Source organism: Pteropus vampyrus, unplaced genomic scaffold (genome assembly GCF_000151845.1).
Source record: "Pteropus vampyrus isolate Shadow unplaced genomic scaffold, Pvam_2.0 Scaffold46, whole genome shotgun sequence".
NCBI classification, from domain to species: domain Eukaryota; kingdom Metazoa; phylum Chordata; class Mammalia; order Chiroptera; family Pteropodidae; genus Pteropus; species Pteropus vampyrus.
In genome coordinates, this window is record NW_011888827.1 from 185,214 (window position 1) to 203,334 (window position 18,121).

The window sequence follows — 18,121 nt, forward strand, 5'->3', positions numbered from 1 at the left end:
GGTTCACGAGGGAGAACTCAGAACCAGCCCCCCACTGCCCAGGTAAGGGTGGTTTCATCTACGGTAGTGACAGGGCCGGTGATTCTTCTAAGTGCTGTTTTCCACGTAATAGCCTAAAAAAGCAAACCCCTCAACTGACTCTTCTTACCGAAATGGCAAAGGCCAAATTTAATGTGCACACGTACACGAATATTCATTTAAATGTTTAATCTTTGACAGATATTAAAGACGCTCTAGATTTCACTTTTCATTTTCTCTTTTATTTTCTTTGTCTTTACCTTTCATTCTGTTTCTTTTTTCATTTCTTTTTTTTCTCTTCATCCTTTTCAACTTATGACCCTTCAGTTTGAAATTAAATTTGGACTGTAAGTTGACTCCCTGAATCTTTTCTTTACAAGCTTTCTTTGTATTTTCCAGAAGAAAAGAGATTAACCCAGGGTTTCCAAAATAAAAGCAAAGATTGTGATTAAAACTGAATTAGAATCTTTATTTTCTGTTATTTGCTAATAGTAAAATAAATAGCCTCGTCTTAAGGAAGCTTTAGAGTAAGTCCAGAGTCTTTGTGAACCCTTGGATTTTAATTAAAGAAACACAGAATACCATCACTTTTGTTAGTCAGTGGGAAAAATATGTATTTTTAAGTTTTTAAAGTTTAGCCTAGCCGCACATGGAGTACATCTGTTGGCTCTCAGAATTTGGGGAGCACAAATGGATTCAGATGTTTAGGCCCTTTGTCTCCCTGGTCTCGGCTCACCTCACCAACCGAGCATGGCACAATCCAAACACAGTTTCTGAAAACAGAGCAGCTAGAGTTACTGCTCAAGCGCTCTCTTGGGGACTGATAAGTCGCTCTCTGTTTATGTAATGAAATCTGGGAGCAAAGGGTCTGCCGTTGTACTTCGCGGATGGGATTCCACTGGTTTTGTCTTTCAGGGGAAAGACTGGATTTAATAAGCCCTTATTCTTACTTGCTTTCTCTGAGGCACATCCCACTCTAATGGATTGTTTTGAACTATTTTTGTTTATGTAGTATTAGAGCTTTTCTTTAAGCATTTGGCTTTGGTAAAATCTGTGGATTTATCGTGGAAAAATGGGATACTGATATCAACTTTACCTGATAAAAGACTTAACTGTCTAGCTAATCTTTCCCTTTTGTTCAGTACTACTGGTGTTCACCATGTGGGGGGGTGTGTGTGTGCGCGTGCGTGTGTGCGTGCGTGTGCGTGTGTTTAAATAATACTGTCTTTTTAGTGTCCTTACATTTTAATTTAACTAGAACTTTCAAAACAAAAACTGCTGCTTTATCCTTTTCTCAAATGTTCACAAAATCCTTCGTATTTCTCAAAATATTTATAAAGTATTCTTGAGAGAGAAATCTCATAAAGATCTTTGCTTCAGGACCGGAGTTCAAAGGAAACTCCGTTTGGTTTTAATTTGAAAACTGTAAAAACAAAATACCCTCAAAATGGCAGGGTGTGAATTGGTGACTTTATTGAGACCGGCCAGGCCCATCCCCAGATGTTTCCAGTTAAAAAGCCAAGACTGCAAGCTTGGGTGAATATCATGTGGGAGCCTTTCCTTACTTTTCTCTGATTTTCTTTTTTTTTTTTTCCTGAGAAAAGTAACAGTCTCAAATGCTTTAACTTTAATTAAATAACTTCTCATTTGCATATTATTTACACTTATACAGAAAAATGTAACATTCACAGAGAATTCTTACATGTCAGATTTGCAGACGTATGTAGTCCTGAGGATGTAGGAGTTCACATGTCTTTTTATAAAGGCCAAAAACTAAAAAGATTTAAAAAAGATGTTAAATCTCTTTCAAAATTAAAAGTCATGTATTTCTGGATTTACTATAATCAAAGAGCGGACCTTTTAAAACTGAATTTCTTTGAAAAGGGGTGGTTCGTAATTTCAGTGCCTTCTTTAGAATTGTTATTAGGAAATTTTCCATTATAATGTAAATAATAAACCTTTCTTTCATTTTTGATCAGTTGTACAATCAGTTGCATAAAAATTACTTCTGTGGGGATCTAGGAAGATATAATAAGATAAAAGAAACCAGAACGTCATTTTAAAACCATGAGTTTCATAGTATTTCTCTAGCTCATACTAGGTTACAATAGGATCCATTCATGAACTTGAAAGTTGCTTCCCATATATCATTCTGTATTAAGAAGAAAGATACTACTGGAAATAAATTGGAATTTATGGAAATTGGCATTCGTTCAGAGAAAAGATGGAGTTACTCTTTATAACTAACCTGACATTAACGTTTTGAATGTAAAGCTAAGGATGCATTTATTTTTGAAACTTCCACAAACTGTAGACACAGGACCACATACTGATCTGTAGAGTTGAAACAGTTGTTTCTCATTTCATTTCCTATTTGGTGAAGTTTTTATGGACACGTATTTGGGAGCCCAGGAGGGAGACAGCTATGTAGGTCTTGGAGCTATATTTGCTTTTGGTAAATGCCTAATTTTTTTTCCCAAACATGGTGCTGCTCCGACTTGAAGACTCATTTTTTTGCAGAAGGGACTCTTCTGAGGACTCTCCAGAGAAGGCTGGTGGTTTCACCTTCATGTTCCACCAGCATCTTGTCTATGGTTCTTGTCTCCCTTCTCGGCGTCATGGCATACTGGTCTTCTGCCGCGGCTCCCTTGTGCTTCCCTGGCCGCTTGTGCCCACCGCCCTGCGTCTACCAGTGTCTATGAGTCATTGGAGCAAAACTTCCTCCCTCCCCCGGTAGATAACGAGCGCCTCACAAGGCTCATTTCTTCTTTTTATCCTTGGTTCCAAGCAGAGTCTTCGTGCGAATTGAACTGAGTGTGATTTTTAAGATTTTTGGAAGTTACTTAAATACTTTAAAGAACTGTGAATATTTAAAAATTTAGATATAGAAAGAATAGGAATCAGGAGTCTAGTTCTGAGTTTATCAGTACCATTACATGATCTTACTGTTCTGTCTGTACAATGGACATGTCTATTTTCATTACTTTTTTAAGCTCAGAGCATTAACGCAGATGATACACAGAATTGTTATAGGGACTGTGTTCTTAACAAATGCAGGGCCAATTCATTGTTATTGTCACCGCCAAAACGACGCTGCTAAACTCTGAACAGATGAAGAGACCTTTTCTCCAGTCGCATTTCTCCCTCTTTAAAAATGAAATAGTAAAAAAAGCTGTGCTTTTCTTTAAAAGAAAGTATATTCCAGTGAAATATTTTCAGCTTTGAGGAACAAAAACCTAAATTTGCGTGAACCAGTTATATTCCACCCTTCTTTAGTATGAGAACCCCCCTTTTTAAATTTCAGTAACTTTTTTTTAAATGCCATCATATATTTTTTTCACAGTATATATACATAATTTTAACATTTTATTTTTTAATTTTTTCCCCTCCCCCCTTCCCTATCCCTTCTGGTAACCACTAGTCCATTGTCCATGTCCATGAGTCTCTGTTTGTCCTGTTCATTCATTGCTTTTAGATTTATAGCCCACATATGTGATATCATGTGATTTTCAACCTTTTCTGTCTGGCTTATTTCACTTAGTATGATTATTTCAAGGTCCATCCATGTTGTTGCAAATGGCAGTATTTCATCTCTTCTTATGGCTGAGTAATATTCCATTGTATATATGCACCACAGCTTCTTTAGCCGATCATCTATCGTAGGACACTTCGGTTGCTTCCATGTTCTGGCCACTGTGAATAATGCTGCTGTGAACATCGGTGTGCAAATATCTTTTTAGATATGGATTTTCAAGTCTTTGGGGTAGATACCCAGTAGAGGGATTGCTGGATCACATGGTAGATCAATTCTCAGTTTTTCGAGGAACCTCCATACTGTTTTCCATAGTGGCTGCACCAATTTGCAGTCCTACCAGCAGTGTATGAGGGTTCCTATTTCTTCACATCCTCTCCAACATTTGTTATTACTTGTCCTGTTGATTATAGTTATGGTAACAGGTGTGAGATGGGATCTCATTGTGGTTTTGATTTGCATTTTCCTACTAGCTAGTGATGTTGAGCATCTTTTCTTATATGCGTTGGGCCATTTATATGTCCTCTAGGGAGAAGCGTCTGTTCAGGTCCTCTGCCCATTTTTTGATTGAATCATTTGGTTTTCTGTTGTTATTGAGTCATATGAGTTCTTTGTATATTTTGGATATTAGACCCTTATCGGGGTGTTGCTTGCAAATATATTTTCCCATTTAGATGGTCGTCTCTTTACCCTGTTGACGGTTTCTTTTGCTGTGCAGAAGCTTTTTAGTTTGATGTAGTCCCATTCATTTATTTTTGCTTTTACTGCCCTCACCTTTGAGGTCAAATTCATAAAATCCTCTTTAAGTCCAAGGTCCTTGAGTTTAGTTCCTGTGTTTCTTTCTATGCATTTTTTGTTTCAGGTCTTATATTCAGGTCCTTTATCCATTTTGAGTTCATTTTGGTGTGTGGTGATAGACAAGAATCTAGTTTCATTGTTTTGCAGGTGGTTTTCCAGTTTTCCCAGCACCATTTATTGAAGAGGCTTTCCTTTCTCCACTGTATGTTTTCGGCTTTTTTGTCGAAAATTATTTGCCCATATAAACATGGGCTTACTTCTGGACTCTCGATTCTGTTCCACTGGTCCGTGTGTCTGTTTTTCTGCCAATACCATGCCGTTTTGATTACTGTCGCTTTGTAGTATAATTTGAAGTCGGGGCGGAGTGATTCCTCCAGCCTCATTCTTTTTTCTCAAGATGGCTTTGGCAATTCGGGTCTTTTGTGCTTCCATATAAATCTGATGATTTTTTGTTCCATTTCTTTAAAAAGAAAATTCAGTAACTCTTATACATCCTGTCATGATAACGTCTTTATACTTTTTTAGTATTTGATGATAATTTACTGAATCCCTAAAGGTTGGGAACTATTCTTATACAATAAAAATATGGTGGAGTTGTATCATAAATACGAGTTCAGCAAATACTGATTAGTTCGTGTGCGCCACGAGAGCGAAATAAAATAACACCCACAGTGTTTAGAGAAGGAGGTGGGAAGCTCATGGGTGGTGTGTATTGGGCTCACCGTTCATTCATCTAGCAGTTATTTACTGAGCCGGCTTTGGGATACGTCAGAACAAATCAGACTAAAACTACCCCGATTTCTACGTTGTAGCAAAGAGTTTCCTGTGCAACGATTAAGTAAGTCAGTAGAGTGTTGGAAGGTGATAAGTCCTGTGGAAGAAAAGTAGTAGGTAGGCTTCATTGAGAAGATGACATTTGAGCAAAAACTTAAAGTGGATGACAGAGTTGGCCATGGAAGTATCTGTAAGACCAGAAGAGAGAACAAGTCGGTGAGAAACCTTGAGGCGAGAACAGCCCAGCGTGTTCCAGGAGCAGCAAGGAAGCCGGTGTGGCAGGGTGGATGATGGCGAGGGAGAAGTGTCTTAGAAGACAGGCCAGAAGGGTGACTGACGGGTGCCGTGTCACTCAGGGCCTCATGGGCTGTGTCACGCTCTGGCTTTTACTCTCACTCAGATAGGAAATTGGCAGTGTCAACAAGTGTTTCATTGACGTGATTGCCAGAGTGGTTGCCGGGGCTGGGAGAGCGAGGGAGTGGGGGTGCCTGCCGCGGGGTGGGTGCAGGCCGGCTCTTTAGAATGATGAAAACGGTGTGGAATTATGCGGTGGTATCGCTCGCACAACCTGCGAATACCCTGAACACAACTGAATGGTACCCTTTAAGAGGGTAAATTTTATGGTACGCGAATCACATCTCTAAAAAGATTACCCAAAAAATTAATTGCCAAGGTTTGCTTGAACCGTTTTTTGCCTCTCCTCCATCTACTAACTTTTGCCTTTGAAAATCCAGATTTCTAACTAGTTGTACTTTAACTGAGGGGAGTCGCTTAGTGTTGTTAGTTGTATTTTCATTAGAAGTAAAGGATGTCATTTTATTTGAAAGTCTCCTTACTGAAATTGTTAATGATTGTGGAATCGAACATTAGCAGATGCTCACCCTTTTATAGGCACTTTAGACACCTGTGAAATGATAGAGCGTGTTTTTAACCTCTGCCTACCGAAATGGATGTAATTTTTAGGCTGAGTTTTGACTGTCATATTTTGCTAAACCAGGATATTCTCCATATAATTTATTTTGTGATTTTTTTATAGGGCAGAAAATTAGATCAATAGGATGGATAATGGTCTTCAGATTATGGTCTAAAGCATGCAAGTGAAAAAAATGCCTGTTCATTCCAGTGACCAAAAACCAAAACTGGATGATCTCTTCCAGAAGAAGCAGTTAATTTTAATAGAAATAGAGCAGGAAATGTATTTAGCTGGGTTTTTCCCCCCCCAGCGTTTTAGATTTAACTGTGGCATTTCCTTGAATTTCATTCTGTGACAGCCTAGTAAAGTTGATTGAAATATTATAACCATATTTTAGTTTCTTCTCTGTTCTTGGGAGAGTGGGAGGTGCCGTATAATTTGGGTTTTACAGATAGTCTAAGTGGTTTTCTTTAAAGAAAACAAAACCGTTGAGCACCGCAGTCATACACTGAGCGAAACATCCACTCTTCTATGGCAATTCAAAATACAGAGGCACCCAGCTTGTTCTTGTTTTGCCCTCCGGTTCTAAAACAGTTTGTAAGCAGCCACAGAAGTTAGAATGGTTGGCGATGTTCTGCATCCCAGTTTGCTAAACTTAGTTCCCTTTGAGGACTTTGAATGGCGTGATTATCTCTCACCAGAAATTAGTAATGAAAAGTATGCATTCTCTGTTTTTAGGCTTTTTAGAAGATAACTTTTACCTTTCCTAGGCATCTTACCTTGAACCATGTCACCCAGTCTTGCAGACGGCGCCCTGCGTGGTAAGGGTTCGCTGGGATGCTGTCCTTGTTGGGTTGTTTTTTGGAGATGGCATGGTAGGAATCTAGAGTTTATCTTCTAAAATTGTAGATCAGATTGAAAGAATGCTCCAAAAAGTTGTAAGTTAAGCCCAATCAGACTGCTTATGTTTTCATAGTTTTGAGTAATTAAGAAATCTGTGGAAACTTAGACTTCTTATTTACAAAAAGTCAAGCACCCTAGGAACTAATCTGCTTTTACCTCATTGCTCCAATATGAGTGAATGTACTTAGAGGTTGATTAAATATTTTTTGTTTCCAAACATGGGAAAGTATGTCCAAATCCTTAAGTAATTACACTTTTAATACAGGCAGTTCTCATTTTCTTACACTGGCTGAAGAGGCAGGGTGCCTTACACACTGTGTTTTTCATTTGTGTGGTGGCAACTTTAAATTGAGCTTTAAGCACTTTAGTCACTTAACTCTCAGCCAGCTCCGCTTAGAAAGCATAAGATTTCAGAGTGGTTTATTACATAAAACTCTGCATTCTTTGATGGCTTGACAGAATATTCGAAGCATTGAAATAAGCATATACTTAGGAGAAAAATAATGTTTTAACCTAATCTAAAAATCTGATTTCGACGATGAATAGGAGTTAAAATGTGTACATTTATGGCTTTTCCATGAGAATAAACTATTTAAGGAGTGAAAAATAGAATATCTGACCCATTGTTAGGAGTAAGTATTGCCTTAAAAGAACATTGTGAAAATTTAGGAACTTTGGACAGTTGTACATGATCACAATTAGTGTATTCTTAGGTGTACTTCATCCAGGTCTGACACTCCCAGTAGACGGAATTATCTAGAGGCACTCACTGTTCTGTCTGTTTCCAGCGTCTAGTACCTGTCCTGTAGTGAGGATTCAGTTAATGCTCATTGACTGAAAGTTTTTGATTCATTAGTGTCACTGTTAAATCCAGATACTGGGTCCATGTGGCTGTTGATGGATCTGCATATCTGCATGAAATAGGTCTGCTTTAACCTTCAAGAATCAAAGTGGATACCTAATTGCTCCCCACCCCCCGCCCCCTAAATATTTGATCTGTGCATGTTAGCCAGTCAGAACTCAGTTTCACCTTAAATTAGAAAAATGGTGTCATTTGTATGTTTTGGGAGTTTTTTTGTTTAGCTTAAGATGATACATATATTTTCTTTTTACTAGATATTCTTGGGATTCTCTTTATGTTCTGCCATTACAATAGAGAAGATACGTCATTCTAATTTTATTACTGTTTCCTTGTTCATATTGGTAATATTTTTGTATGCTAAATACAGAATTCTAGACTAAGCAAGAAGAGCCAGAAAATTTGACAAATAAAGAGCAATGAGGGGGTTTAGACCCACTAGGTACTAAAATATAATATAAAGCTTTAATAGTTAAAACTATGTGGCACTGGTACATGAGTAGACAGATCAGTATAACAACAGATAGAAGGTCTAGAAAGAGATATAAGTATATGTGGACATTTAGTAAATTATCAAAAAGACATTTTAAATCAGTGGGGGAAATGACGGTTATTCAAAAAATCATGTCGAGACCATTTGGTAAACATCTGAAAGAAATTAGGTTGGATCCTACCTTACACCAAAATAAATTCCAGATGGAGCATAAATGTAAATGTAAAATTATGAAACCATAAAAGTACTAGAAAAAAACATGAAAATGTTTTTATAATCTTTGAGTGATAGTGGCCTTTTTAATTATATTGGAAAACCCAGAGGCCATTTAAAAAAAAATGATAAATCTTACCACTTACCAGATTTCCACTTGGCAAAAGAACATGGCATACAGAGTCAAAATACAGACAAACTAGGAAAATCCAACATATTTTACAAACTAAGGGTTAATTTCCTTATTATATAATTTTTTAATTAGTAAGAAAAGACCAGAAATCTAACAACACAATGGGCCAACTTTATGGAAAAGGAAATACAAATTCTTTTAAACATGAAAAGATCGTAATGTAAATTAATACCACAATGAACTGCCATGTCTCAGGCTGGCAAAAATCAAAAGTTTTGATAGTGCACTGTGTTGGTAAGAATGTAGGGAAATTAGCACTTGATGTATAACATTGCTAATGGAAAAATAAAATAGCATGACTTCTTTAGAAAATAGTTTTGTGCTATAAAACTTAAAACGCTTGTACCCAACAATACCAGTTCAAGGGATTTATCCTAGACAGAATCACAGATGATATATGTACGAGAATATTTGTTTTTTCCCACATGGTTGTAGTATTTCCAAGTTCTAGATAGTCCAAATCTATGCCCAAATTTGTTTTCCAGTCTTTTTCACGAATTCAGCCATTCTAGTGGGTATTCTGTGGTATCTTATTATGGTTTTAATTTGTATTTCTGGTAACTGATGTTGGATATCTTTCCATGTGCTTATTAGATAGTCATGTATCTTTGGCAAAGTGTTTGTCTTTTGCCTTTTTTAAAAATTGGATTGTTGATTATTATCGAGTTGTTAAATTCTTTACATGTTTTGGATACAAATCTGTTTTCTCTTATATGTTTTGTTAATATTTTCATCCAGTCTTTCTTTGGCTTATTCTCCTAATCATTTTTTGAAGACATTATGTTATTTTGATGAAGTCCAGTTCATCTTTTTTTTTTTTTTATGGTTAATGCTTTTTGTGTACTAAGAAATCTTTGTATACACCAAGAAAATTTACTCCTTTTTTTCCCCCAGAAGTTTTGTATCTTTAGCTTTTTATATTTAGACTTTTTAACCCCCATCAGATTTTCAGAATGATCCATAACTGAAAAGAGGGAGGGGGGCAAGATTTAGAACCACCGATTTAGACTGCTGTGTAGTTAGTTGTTCAGATTTGTTAATAATATGGACAGCTTCACACAATTCTGTCTCTCTCCCCCATTACAGCAGTTTCTGAATTAATGGAGAAAATGACATTACTTTTGATAAGATGATGTCAGTGGAACACCTGGCTTTATTATACTTCCAGTGTAAATTGTTAATTTAAATAATCTCGTGTTATGAATTTTAATGATAGATGAGTCTGTGGACCACCTGGAGCTGCTCCCGGCAGTGACCTTCATTGCTCTCGGGCAGTCAGGCATCAGCAATTCCGTAAATACTCCAGAAAATCAGAGTCCTAGGCCTGGCTTCTGGTCTTCATCCTGTCACAGTTTCTCTCTCAGCCGCAGGCCTTCTCATTTCATCTAGAATAAAGTCCAAAACATGACATTTGAGGCTCCACGGAATCTGATTCCAACTCGCCTTTCCATTTCCGCAGTGCCCTGCTATTTCCTGTTCCGCGTAGTTGTACTAGGCCCAGCCCTGTGTTTTTTTCATGCTGTAACCCTCATCTAGATTGTTCTCATTTCTTTTCGTCCTGCCCTAGACTTGGTCCAGTCAGTCTGTAAAGTTCCCCAATAAAACTCCACATCCTCCCTGAAAACTCTGCCAGCCTCGCAAGCAAGAATTAATTTGAGCACATTTTACTTAGTGTCTTCATTTGCTTACGGACTTCTGAACGCTTTGAACACTGGGAGGACATGTGCTCATTTTGTATCCGAGTGATGCTTCACATAGCTGCTGGCACAGAGCAGGCTGGTTACAGAGTGCCTCTCTCATGGAAAGCTCTAGAACAGCGTGAAGCCCTTCAACAGCAGTATTCTTTGTCGTGAGTTTTGCACTAGATAGTGGTTTTCAGACTTTAAGGTTGAAGTCCATTTGCTGTTTGTGAAAGCAGTTTTGGTAGTTTAAGAGCATCATTTAAAAAAAAATGGAATAAAGTAGAATAGAAAATAAAGGATTATATAACGGGTAAGCATTCGGTAGTAAACATTTGTTTCTGGTTTACGTTTTCATGTATGTTTACTAGGTTATGATATACTGTGTTTTAGTAAAAAAATTGAAAAACTATGTTAGATTTTAACCTCTATAATGAATTTTGAATTATAAAATTTAGAGAAAAGTCGTTTTGAATTTTATCTAACTTGGATATTTCTGAAAATTTTCACTAAACGATTTCACATAATTTGTATCATCTTTTGTTAGTTGTCTACTGAATTACCCTTAGGTGAATGATTTTTTTCTTCAGCATTTATTGTATAATCTTTGTTTTAGATTTGGGGCACATAATTGGCTTATAAATATATAAATCATTTTTTTCCTAAAACAGAACGAAGAAACTTTAGAGAGTTATTATCAGATGGGTCTCTGAAATTTCTGTAATATTTTTTAAACTTCTCTTTATTTACATTTATTAGTATAGATTGCTCATGGAAGTATGTTGACAAGATAGTACTTTTTAATATATTATAATGGAATGAATATTATCTACTGAGTCAGCAAATTTAAAAAATTGTGACTAAGAGTCGTGAAGTTTCATTTTGGAAAATCAGTTCACTTGATGTATGTATATTCTAATGCTCTCATATGTGGAAAGAAATTCCCCTTTGTTATTAACTAGCATTTAAAAGACAACTTGATTTCGAATCTGGGTATTCTGGGCAGTCAACTCAGCAAGAATCATATGTTAAATATTTCTTCTAAAAGAGAGTAGAAACTCACATCTTCCAGATCAACACAGGCATCCTAGATGGTGATGTGTTACTTTGGAAGAGCTTTTGAATCAAATGTGCATTCTTGAGATGGGAAAGTAGTTGCTAATAGAGTCATTTGGTATTTATAGGAAAACCGTTTTCTGGTTAACTTCATTTAAATTTGTGATTAAAACCTTTCCTGGAGCTCTGGAGCCTTGTAACTAGGAAGGTCCTATGTAGGTAATGCTTGTGCCTTTTTTCTTCACGTCTCTTTAGGGTCATTATAGGCCTTCCGATTTGCTGTGTCCTGAGACGTATGTCTGGGTGCCCATCGAGCAGTGCCTGCCTTCTCTCGAGAACTCCAAGTACTGCCGCTTCAACCAGGACCCAGAAGCAGGTACGTTTGGAGTGGAGCTTGGCCGGAAGTCGTTGGCTTTGTTTTTAGAATTCATGTGGCTGTGGCTCCCGACATGGTCCAGGTAACTTTTTAAGTATTGGGGGAGGGAGAGAGAGAGAGCGAGAGAGAGAGAGAGAGAGAGAGAGAGAGAGAGAGAGAGAGAAAGAGAGAGAGAGAGAGAAAAGGGACCACATGCACACAACACAGTTTTGCAAATAAATGCAGAAACCTCATTTCTGCATTTTGAATTTTATCTAACTTTGATATTTCTGCAAATTTTCACTAAATGATTTCACGTAATTTGTACCATCCTTTATTAGTTGTGTTTGTGCTACTTACTGATCAAGCTTCTCTCACTAGACTAGTTTTTACATCATTCTTTGAGGGCTGACACTATTATCCATTACTTTTAGAGCCGTCGCAGTACATAAAAATTGTTCACTAGATTCTTTAGCCAATAAGATAGAAATGTTGACCAGTTGGACTAAGTTAGTTGTAAAGTGATTTCAAGGGTTGAGTTTTGTGACAGTACTTTCTGGTCATTTCCCTTTGGATACAATGTGCACTAGCTGTCTGTACAGACACTAAAGCACAGCTCTGAATTAGACTTCCTCCATTTTGATCCTGGCTCCATCATCAGCTGGTAAACTATGTGCCCTTCGGCATTTTAATAATCTCCCTGGCCTCAGATTCTTGGCTTTCAAGATTAAAATAATAATAGAACCTACCATATTGAGCCGTAATAAGGATTGAAATAAGATGAACATGCTGAGATTAAACCCCTTATTATTGTGTTGGTGATTGTTACACAAATTAGGATGCTACCTCCCCATGTATGCCACAGGCTTTCGTTGGCATTCGTCTTCATTTGCTCTCATCCCTCTCTCTAAACAAATGCGCAGCTCCGTTCACCTCCCTTGGCCTGGGTACCACTGGCAGTATACAGAAGCCCTCCTCCGCACACATAGCCTTCGGCATCCTCACTGCTCCACTGCGGCTTTGTCAGTCAGGCGAGGGCTGTGATGCTCCTCGTGCTCTTGGGATGGTTGCGTTAAGCTGCCTTTCCCTGGGTGCTCTGATGTGGGCCTCGCTGACCTCTGAGTCCTCACCAGGAGACGCCGACACACACTTCTTAAGATATGAACCTTTTCCTACTAGCCATCTGCAGTCTGAGTTTGGCGAAAAAGAAGGAAAGAGAGCTGCAAAGGCTGGGGGAGAGGGAGGGAGTAAATGGAAAAATCAAATTGGAAGACAAGGGGGGGGCAGGAAAGAAATGCAGTAATTTCTTCTGTTCTAAGATGTCCCTTTTCCCCCCCATAAATCAACATTTTTTTCTTATATAAAAATTTGGTTCACGTACCATCGTACTTTGTAACCTTCAGCTGTTACGAAATCAAGAGCGGGCACTTCTCACACATTATACCTTAGAATCTGATGACGAGTGGCCGTAGGGGCCCTGCCGACTCATGCGCCAGGCTCTCTGAGAATTTCTAGATATTTAGGTTTCATAGAACAACTGGGGAATTGTAGTTCCCACACCTTAAATTATTAATCAGAATCTCATCATTTTGTTCTAAGTGAGGTTACACCTCATTGATCAAACAAGTTGCTTAAAACAAACATATTGAATTTGACAATTGGTTTTGGAGTCAGGTTCAAAGCCAGAGGAAATAGTAATTTAGAGGAAAGCATATACTTACTCATCCTCTCCTCAAAAGATATTTCTCCTTTTAGCTTTTCTCAAGCTCAGGTCAGAACTAGTGCCTTATGCTGAGAACTTTGAATATCTTACTGCATTATTTCATGTCACATATAAAAATTTATCCTTGTAAGTTCCTTCCAACTGAATAATACTATAATCTAAATTGGTTTCTGACTCTCAGACTCAGACATAATTTCATCTTCCCTTTTTCTTGTTCTATTTTAAAGGTCCCTTCTCTTTTCAAGTAACACTTGGATGTTAATGCAGTCGCAGGCTCTCTCTGTTTTATAAAGTTGACAAGGTATCTGAGTAATTTCCATGCATTGAATGGACATTCAAGTAAAGATTCGTTCATGTTAATAGATTTTTAATTTATTTCCCAAAGTAAGAACTATTAAGCATCTCATGGCAAAGAAAATTTAAAACCTCATATTGACTGTTTTTTGTCAAGTGTGTATTATACCCAGTGAGTGATGAATACATAGCATGTTCTTTTCCTTTAACCTACTAAGTTACATTTCTTATGGTAGTACTTTTAGCTCTTAATTTTCATGGTTTAGAAATCATTTACAAAAATCAAAGGGGTAAATTTCTTTGAAAATAGTGCTTCGAAGTGTTAAAAACAAAATTCAACTGAGTAAATTTTAAAGATTTTACTGGCTTTATTTGACGATTCATGAATCGGGCAGCATCCCATCTAGCAAGCGGAAAGGAACTCTGAAGAGCGGTACAAAATGAAAGACTTTTATTTTATAGGCAGAGGAGGCAAGACAAGGAAGTATTACCCGTAAAGAGCTTATTGTTTGTGGCAAGGTCACTTTCTTTAGGAGATGGCAAGGGTCTGTCAGGCAGATGACCTCACTAGGGCTTACCAGATAACTCCAGACTGATTCCATTCCTGGGTTAGGCTGAAACTGTAAGTAAGTTAGGTAGTAAGTCTAGGTTTGCTGGCGCGTGGCTTAGCATAAGTGACTCCATTTGAGACCTGTTGTCTCATTTTTAACAGAAGAAAATGAAGATCCTTTTCCATGAGCTAAATTTTGGAACTTTCAAGAGAATACTACACTTCTATCAGTATTGAATATCACAGTCCAGACACTATTTGAAATCAGACTTACATCCTGTGGTTTTAGGAAATTAAAATGCAGTTCCATGCTGGAATGTATCGCGCATGCTGTGAACATGGTCATGTGAGATTTAAATGGAATCTGTGAGAAACTGTTCTGTTCTCTGACCCAAACTCTCACTCAAAATACAGAGCTTAATATGGGCAGTATTGTTAGTCTGGATGATGCTTTTTTCACTACATCTAGTTTCTTCTCTCAGCTGCTCAGTAGTTAACTCTGCAGAAGGCACAGCTGATCACCATAGGCCTCTGTGAAACAAAGTTGGGCTACAAGGTGCATCAATGGCCGCTTGTAAGAGGAGTTCCATTTTCCGCATTCTGAATTGCTGTAAGCCTCTAGAAATCCCATTCTTCTCTGCCCTCAAGCCCACCCTCCTCCCAAATGCACATACTCACACACATTTTGGAGGTTTGGGTTCTATGGTTATTTCTCAACTAGGAAGTCTGCATAACAATGCAAACCATTGTATTTACTGGGTAAGGTACTGTGGGAAGTGTGGCCGCCAAACTGAAGTAACTTGGAAAACTCTACAGCAAGCATTTTGTTCATAAGTAGGTTTTTTGTTTTTCAATTCAGGACCTCTGCCTACTCTAAAGAAAAGATATCAGAATTTTCTCGTGATTTTTTAAGTACAAGTCTGTTAGATTGCTTTTAAATTGATAGGTATGTATAGATTTTTAAAATTCTATATCACAGTTACATCTTATGTTTTTTGTTTAAATTATTTAAAAAAAAAATTTACTGGGAATACTAGTAGAAAATTTGTCCAAATGCATCAAACTGTTACTAAGAGGGAAATTAAAATGACACATACTCTCATCACACAGCAATAATCATTGTTAATATTTTTATGCTCCTGATTTTTTTTTTGTGCATATATCTGTGTGTATTTTTTAAAAAACGGAATAGGAATTAACACTTTGCACTTTTGTTGTTTTTGCTTATTAATACTTCGTAGTGTTTTACTTTAGTAAGGTGAACTACTTGACCATTAGTTTAGCCATTCGGGAGATGCCACCACTTACGTCACAAGGCAGCGTGTCTGCTGTCAACATTTTACAAGCGTCATTGAGAGAGTAAACCAGATGTTTGGGGTTGGTTTTAGAGCCATGATAAACTATGATTTGTTTTGACTCTTAATGTTGGACAAATCTTGTATTTATTCTTAGTGGTAAAATCCTTTAGTTCCAGATTTACAAAATATTAAGTTTATTGACCGTATACTGTTTCTGAAGCACATCATATGTTTTCCCCATGTAACCTCAGTTTATCCTTAGAACTTAATTGAATGTTTCATCATTGGCCCCTCAGATATTATTTATTGAAAAAAATCACAGCTAGTATTTGTTTTTAATCAGATTTAAAATAATTTTAATTCTAATACTGCTCTATGATTTCTATAATTACTTATTTTCAGTATTTATTTAAAATAAGGAGCGAATTTGAATAACCTTTATTTCTGTTTCTACTTAAAATTGCAGTAGTATGATTTTACCGCACACTAGTCTGGACATTAGCTCTCTTTTCTGTATGTACTTTGAAATGTTTGCAAGAAGTTCCCTAATTTGTCTTTAATGTAACTAAGTCGTGAATTACTAGTTAAGGACATTGAATATAAACTTATTGAAAAAATAACACCTGGTTTTGGCTCAGTGCTTTAAGCCATTACCCAGACGAGAGAATTTCTGGGTACCTTAACTCTTTGCTGTTGTCACTGAAAATCTGAACACGGTCGGAAGTGTTTCCTGGTCTGAGCCTCTGAAACTCCTGGGGCTCCATCCGTGCTGCTTTACGTCGTTTCGTTTGGCTCTGTTCTTCTCTCTTTACTCCATTCTGCTTTCTTGCTGGCGTGGTTCCCTGGCATTTCCCCCCATACTTCCGTGTTTTCTGTTGCATTTGCCCACAGGAAAAGCAAGCCCCACTCTGACCGTGCCTTTGTGTGCGAAATAACTAGGTTCAGAAAGAGCTCCGTCCTGTATAAATGAAGTACTGCGCGTGTACATAAAGTTAAACCCAGAGTTTCATGAAATACTGTTTATCCTCTAGATGTGATGCACTCCATGTTCTTTACTAGTCCGTCAAAAAGAAATGGCTGTCTTGACCCATAAACTGATTTTACAGCCTACTAAAAGATCACAACCCCAGTGTTAAAAACCCTGGTTTATCTCAACTTTTAAAGATATATACATATATGTTAGGTTTCCATATTCGTGGGCACGTAGGTATTAACTACTGAAAGTTAAGGTTTTGGTGCTCATGAGCACGGTTTTTGTTTGCCGGAAAGGCAACTCTGTGGTTCACTTGAATTTCAGTAATTATTATTCAGTTCGTTAAAGTAACAGTCTGTTAAAGAAACATCTGCTTCTTTAGACATTTGAATTCAGATTACAAATCTTATTTTCAGTGTACAACCTTGCAGTAATTTTAAGGGGTTTTTGAATAATGTTTGATTGCATTTACAAATTACTAATGAAATTTCTTTGAACATTTTAAGCTTCTTTTATAAATGGAGTGTACTCAATTTCTCTTTTAATTCAATTGTCCAACAAAGTACTCTTATAAATCTAATAAATTTATAGATGTAATGAACTTAAATTTTTACCAAGTATGAAATCACAAGTCTAAATCAGTTATTTAATTACATATTTCCTGTTGGAGACAGAAATTATTGTTTCCCAAGAAAATTTCCAAAAGTCTACTAAACAGCTACGGCAGCTGATAAGTGAATTTTAGCAAGGTCACAGAAGGTACAGTTAATATACAAAAGTCAGCTGTATTTTTACATACTAGCAACAAACAATTGGAAAATAAATTTTTAAATCCACTTACAGTAGCATAAGAGAGCATATAGTTCGTAGAAATATGTTTATCCAGACCACCACACTGGAGACTACAAAGCATTGCTTGGAGACCTAATCAGTGGAGAGATCGACCATGTTCATGAACTGAGGACTTAGTATTGTTAAGATGACAAATGAAGTCATGAGTATGATCTGTTGTTATTCTAATGGTCCAGTTCCGTCAGACATTATAGGTACAGAAATAGCAAGTATGCTCAGATTCCTTGATACCATTATTAATACCATGGTATTTATTCTCAAACATTTTCCTTCTTAATTTAGTTTTTCCAGTTTGAAGGACACACTGAAGCCTATTTACAGTGCCTTATCTATGACTCCATATCTCAAAGAGGTAGTCACATAGCCCATGACCAAGTTTTCACTCACCTAGTTACTCGGTCTGCTCGCTGAAGTTTGCATCCCGTAAGCCCCAAAGGTTATGTCTTGACTGGCATTTGCATTGCATTTAGTTCTTAAGATAGGTCCTCGGTTCCCGTCTCACTCTACAGATCTTTGGACTTGACAGAATCCTGCACTGTGATATTTTAAAGATCACTCAAACTAAGAGTTGAATTTTAGGTATCTTTTATAGCATTCTCTGATTATTCATTCATGACCTCTGAAATCAGTCTATTAACTTTATTT

The 18,121-nt window shown here is 37.1% G+C and overlaps 1 protein-coding gene across 1 annotated transcript in view; it reads left to right on the forward strand.

Moving 5' to 3' along the window:
• ATE1 (arginyltransferase 1) overlaps positions 1-18,121 on the forward strand; it is a 148,742-nt gene that overhangs the window by 99,356 nt on the left and 31,265 nt on the right. Inside the window, exon 11 of the mRNA XM_011359304.2 lies at positions 11,687-11,807. Coding sequence (XP_011357606.1) covers positions 11,687-11,807 — 121 coding nt within the window. The remainder of the gene's footprint in view (positions 1-11,686; positions 11,808-18,121) is intronic.